Source organism: Ochotona curzoniae, unplaced genomic scaffold (assembly GCF_017591425.1).
Source record: "Ochotona curzoniae isolate NIBS_2020 unplaced genomic scaffold, NIBS_Ocur_1.0 scaffold_461, whole genome shotgun sequence".
Classification (NCBI taxonomy): Eukaryota; Metazoa; Chordata; class Mammalia; order Lagomorpha; family Ochotonidae; genus Ochotona; species Ochotona curzoniae.
In genome coordinates, this window is record NW_024467120.1 from 72,248 (window position 1) to 77,766 (window position 5,519).

General features: G+C 45.2%; 1 protein-coding gene across 1 annotated transcript; it reads right to left on the minus strand.

Moving 5' to 3' along the window:
- Positions 1-4,229: 4,229 nt before the first annotated feature.
- On the minus strand, positions 4,230-5,111 carry LOC121147730 (putative vomeronasal receptor-like protein 4). The gene has a single exon (XM_040967640.1). It carries the CDS (start codon positions 5,109-5,111, stop codon positions 4,230-4,232), a length of 882 nt encoding a protein of 293 aa, XP_040823574.1.
- Between the last annotated feature and the right edge of the window lie 408 nt (positions 5,112-5,519).

Below are 5,519 nucleotides of genomic sequence, written 5' to 3' on the forward strand. Positions count from 1 at the left end.
GTTGCTGCAACAGTGATCCAAAGCCAGAAGCCAGGTGTTTCCTCCAGGTCTCCCACACAGGTGTGGGGCCCCAAGGTCTTGGACCTTCCTCCACTGCTTTCCCAGGCTACAAGCAGGCAGCTGTATGGGAAGTGGAACATCTGGGATACCAACTGGCACCCATGTAGGAACTCGACTCATGCAAGTCAAAGGACTTCAGTCAATAGACTACTGTGCCATACCTGCATATATATATATTATTTATTTATTTATTTATTTATTTATTTGTTTGTTTATTTCAGATTTACTTATTTGCTTTTTGAAAGAGTTGTTAAGAGGAAAAAAAAAAAAAGGAAAGAGGTTTTCCATCTACTTGTTCACACCCCAGATGCTATCAAGTGTCAGGACTAATCCAGATGCCATCCAGGAAGAAACTTCAACCAGGTCTTCTGTGTGGGTCACAGGGACCATCTTCCACTGTTTTCTCAGACCATTAGCAGGGATAGCTTTTCAAAGACCATTCTTACACATGGTATGATTGTGTAAATAAAAACCGTTAAATTTTTCAACATATCATTTTTGTTGAAGCTTCAAAAAGAATCTCAGTTGCTATTTGTTTAAAATTTCCTGGCCCGGCGCGATGGCACAGTGGGTAAGGTGCTCACCTTGCATGCCCAGGATCCCATATGGGCGCCGGTTCCAATAACGGCGGCCTTGCTTCCCATCCAGCTCCCTGCCTGTGGCCTGGGAAAGCAGTCAGGATGGCCCAAAGCTTTGGTACTCTGCACCTGTGTGGGATACCTGAAAGAGGCTCCTGGCTTCGATTTGGCATAACATTGGCCTTTGCCCTCACTTGGGGAGTGAATCATCGGACAGAAGATCTTCCTGTCTGTCTCTCCTCTCTATATATCCGCCTTTCCTTAAAAATAAAAAAATAAAACAAACTTAAAAAAAAAATATTTCCTCCCACCACCCCAAAGTTATACCTAGGGAAATGTTACATTACTGGAAGAAAAGGAACTAACTCTGACCTGTTCAATGCCAAATCTGTGTAAAATACACCACTACAGCTTCAAGGTTTTCTATTCTTTTTTAAAAGATATATGGGGAATTCTTGCGCATTGGAAATGCGGGATTCTAGGGTGTGATACCTGCCATCCCAGCCCCCTGGTATAAAATCTGGTCACAAATGGAGTCACTTTTGTTCAGACTGCATAAGATTACTAACCTTCTCTTGATGCTTCTGCACAAAAATGCTTTGCATGTTTTCTGCTTTTTTGGGTCAGAACACTTGACTAACATGTCCGGCTAACAAACTTTAGCTCCAGGAATCAATATTGTGTGATATATTCACCAGTTGTTCCCATGACTACCTCCTGTGGCTGCTCAATCCCACACAGTGTCCCCATGGTGGCCTCCTGTCATTGCTATAGCCTAACCATTGTCCACTCATTGTTCCCATGGCAATTTCCTATGCCTGCTCAAGCCCGGTCATTGTCCATTGGCAGCCTCCTGGGTTGCTATAGCCTATATATTGCCCACCCATTGTCCCCAGGGCCGTCTCCTGTGGATGCCCAACCACCTGGTTCCCATGGGTGTATAACTCTCCTTCTATAAAAACCCATCTAACTCTCACTCTCTGAAGGAAAGGCCAGCTGACCCACACCTTGGTTGTTTTACCTGCCTCCTCAATAAACTTATATGCTTAGCAGACTTATCTGGGCTGTATGTCTTGGGGAGAGGCTCAGGTAGGATACAACAAAGGTACATCACCTGCTGCACACTGCAGCAGAGTTGGCAGGTATGGGGGAAGGGGAAGATAGTGTTGCTGCTGATTGTCTACGGAAGAAGGTCTGGGGTCCCCAAGGCCACATTTGACAGGTGAGAAGTAACTTATGGCAGCTTCCATGCATCAGGTCATTGCACTTGTTAGTAAGCAAGGGAGCTGAGATAGGGTGATCTGGAAGCTGGAAACCAGAGGGTATGTCTGGGTAAAGCTGAGACACCCCCACACATGGCAGACCTTGGCTGGGCTAAGTATCATTACCTGTCACTCACCAGTGCAATGAGAAAGCTGGGGCTGGGAGGCAGGCTTGCCTACACTGGGCTAGAGGACCTGCCCAGAAGTGATGGTGCAGGGGATGAACCACATCTGGCTTGCCTGAAGCACCCATTGTGATAGCCAGGGAACCAGGTCTGGAGACGGATTCTGCAGAGGCATATTCTGGTCTCACCCACGTGGGACTACAACACCTACCTGCTTGCATGAGAGCTGGAGGTGGTGATGGGCTGAGACAATCAGGAAAGCAGAACTCATCGACGTTAATGGGAGCCTGGGCCTGGTGGAGGCTAGGTTTGGCCAGGCTCTAGAACCTCCCTCCCTTTCCCAGCACATGCAAAAGCTGGGACAGAGCAGATCATGCCAAACAGAGCTGTAGTACTCACTGACATGCACAAGAGCCAGGGTTGGGAGCAGGCCTGGTAGGGGAACTTTGGGAACTCCCCTGCTAGGCTGCTGCTTCCACTTGTGAATGTGACAACTGGTATTGGGGATAGGCAGATCTGGCCAGAACTATAGCACTTGTTGGTTGCTGTGGAGCTGGGTCTGTAGGTGAGTCAGGCAAGGTTTGGGCCTCAGCATGGGCTTGTTGAGGGTAGCTGGGAGTCATCTTGATGGAGCTGAGGCACCCAGTGATATGCATGAGGACTAGGACTATGGTTGAATGGGTTAGGCTGGGCTAGGCCCTAGCACGTATCATTTCACATGAGATGGGGCAGGGGCACAACTGATCAGGCAGCTACATCCACTTATATGCATGCTGGTTGGTACAACTGGTGGACCCTGCACTAGCTGGAACACGTGAGTCAGCTGAGGTCACCTGAGGTCATGTTTCTTGGGGGGACTCCCCAGCTAGATTCCTGGACTCAAATCCAAGCCACAGGGAAAAATCGCAATATATATTGTCCAGCATTGGAGTGCACATGTCAAGGTTTTGCCTGCTCAACTGCTTATGCCTGTACAGTAGAAATCATACCCAGATGCCTTAGCAGTCATGACAGGCAGTTTATCTAAGCCAGCAGGACACACTAACTGCCTGTTCAGAAGATGGAAATCAGAAAAGGCTAGACCACTCTCCTGGCCAAGATTTGCAGCAAATGTCTTGGTCTGTAAATGCACTAAGCCAATAGATCTTGGAAAGATTTTATCAACTCTAGAGCAATGATTCTGACAATATCTCAGAAGTATCAATACACTCAGGTAACACCCTCAAAGCATTCTCTGAACATCGGAGTTTCTGAACTGTCATAAAAGATTATTCCATATTCTCAGGTACTGATGCAATTTCACAGCCAAAAGAGGCTTCCTCTCTTTTCCTCCTCTCCAGCAGACACAGAAGGAAAAAAACAAAAGAATTGAAACAGTTGTTCCATCTTCCATCCTTTATACCTTGACTTTCCCTATCCTAATTTGAGGTCCACATGGACATGCATCCATTTCAAATATGTAAATACTTCTAAAAACAAGATTAAAAAATAAAAAGGAATGACGCATGGAAAATTTTGTACACATAAAATAAAATTTCATTCGCCCTCGAGCTCACACATGGCCACACCTATGGTGTCTCTAAGAAATATGCAAATCATCTTTTCTGCTTTTCTGTATACACAGCGGCACATTTATGAATGATTTTGTGATTTGATCTGTAAAGGTTTCCTCCCAGGGGAGCTTGTGCATTTTGGTATATGGAAAACGTTTCATTCCCCCTAAAGCCACAGAGCACTCCACTCTATGATGCAGCCGGATGCACTGGACCCTGTCTCATTCTCATGGGTGTGTGTGCTGCTTCTAGTTATTGTTAACAAATACACTGACCTTGAAGGCATGCATCTCTTCTCATGCGACAGTAGCCACAGTACATTTTTTCTAAACAAAACAAGATTTCTGAGTCAAAGTATACATATATTCCTAATTTTATTGCCCACATATTGACTATAATGATTAACTGAATGTCACATCCTTCCTGCAGTCACACTTCCATGAATGTCTGAGGTTTTCTCTCCATGATTTCCCTGATCAGATCTGATTTTGTCTTCTGCTTACATGCAAGGACAGTAATTTTACAAAATGTTTAATTTGTGTAGCACAGAGGTTTTCATGTATTAAAAAAATCATGAAGTGATGCCTTTTGTTACTGTAGAACTTAATATGGAAAGTAGTTTCCTGAATTCTCAGTGAATAAACCAGCATTTCACCTGTTGGCATCCCTGCTGATCAGGATAAAGGGGCTGAGGCTGGCATAACCAACTTCAAGAAGTATTTTAGTATTTAATGTTGCTGATTCTTCTGACAATGTGATTCCTATGTAGAAGGACAAAATGAAATCTGTCCAATAGAAGAACAGAAAACAGGTCATGAGAATGAGAGTACTCTGAGTAGCTCTGATCTCTGGGCTTGGATATTTGGCAAACCTGGAGCTCTGGAGATAGAGAACATGCTTGTGATGTTTGTACAAATAGAGAGCCATGTACCCACTGCTGCAGCCCATGAGACTCTGAAAGGTGATGTCCCGGAGAGCCATGAGGCAGAGGAAGAGCCACCTGACCATTTGTGGAGCTGGCAGCATGTAGCAATACCCACTGTATGTTCTAACATGAGATTCATTCATGCTCTTGATTGCTGTGATGTAGTGCAGCAAGTTAGAACTTATGAGAAAGCTAAAGACCCAGAAGAGAAGGAGGTGGGGAAGAACCTGCCATGCAGTGTGTGGTTTGAACTTTCTCCACAAGGTGTTCCTGGGACTGATGGTGATGGCCTGGACTACACTGAGGAAGCAGGTGGTGCAGATGGAGAGACTTCGAGCCATCCTATTCAGGTAAATCACAGTTTTACATATAATATTGCCTAGGAAGTTACTGAGGAGAAAAGCTGATAATATGCCTGAGATTACTCTGGCACAAAGTGTCATAATGTTACTTAAAGCCAGGTGGATGAGAATAGCATCTGTAGGCTTTTTCCCAGGAGCCATGACAATCTTGTGCATATGCTTCACGAGCAGAAAGAAATTCCCTCCAAGGCCAGGTCCAGTAAGAAAAAGGATGATCACTCTCTGGATGAAGCTACTCCGGATCATCTTGCACCTTCGTGGACCAGAGCAGGAAAAGCCTTTGGAGAAAGACAAATGAGCAAAGGTCACATGCTTCTCTGATCTGATAAAATGGGAAAAAGGAGAAGAACAGCAAGAACACTGCAGTGCATATGTGCACATGGTTGAGCTACCATCTTTCTCTCAATCATCTCTGCTCTGTGTGTCATTATTGCTTTTTCCCTCCTGATTTGTAGAAATTGGTAACCCTGAAGTCCACGTGCCTAGACATTCTTGATCCCACCAACATCACCTTCTTTGTAGCTGCACATTCACATATGTGCCAATCCTGCTTCTCTTCACACATTTCCGGAGGCATGCCCTGTAATCCTGCATGTCATCTCTTCCCCTGTCATATCCGTTCAGCTCTGCCCTGCTTTCAGTATGGTGAGTCCT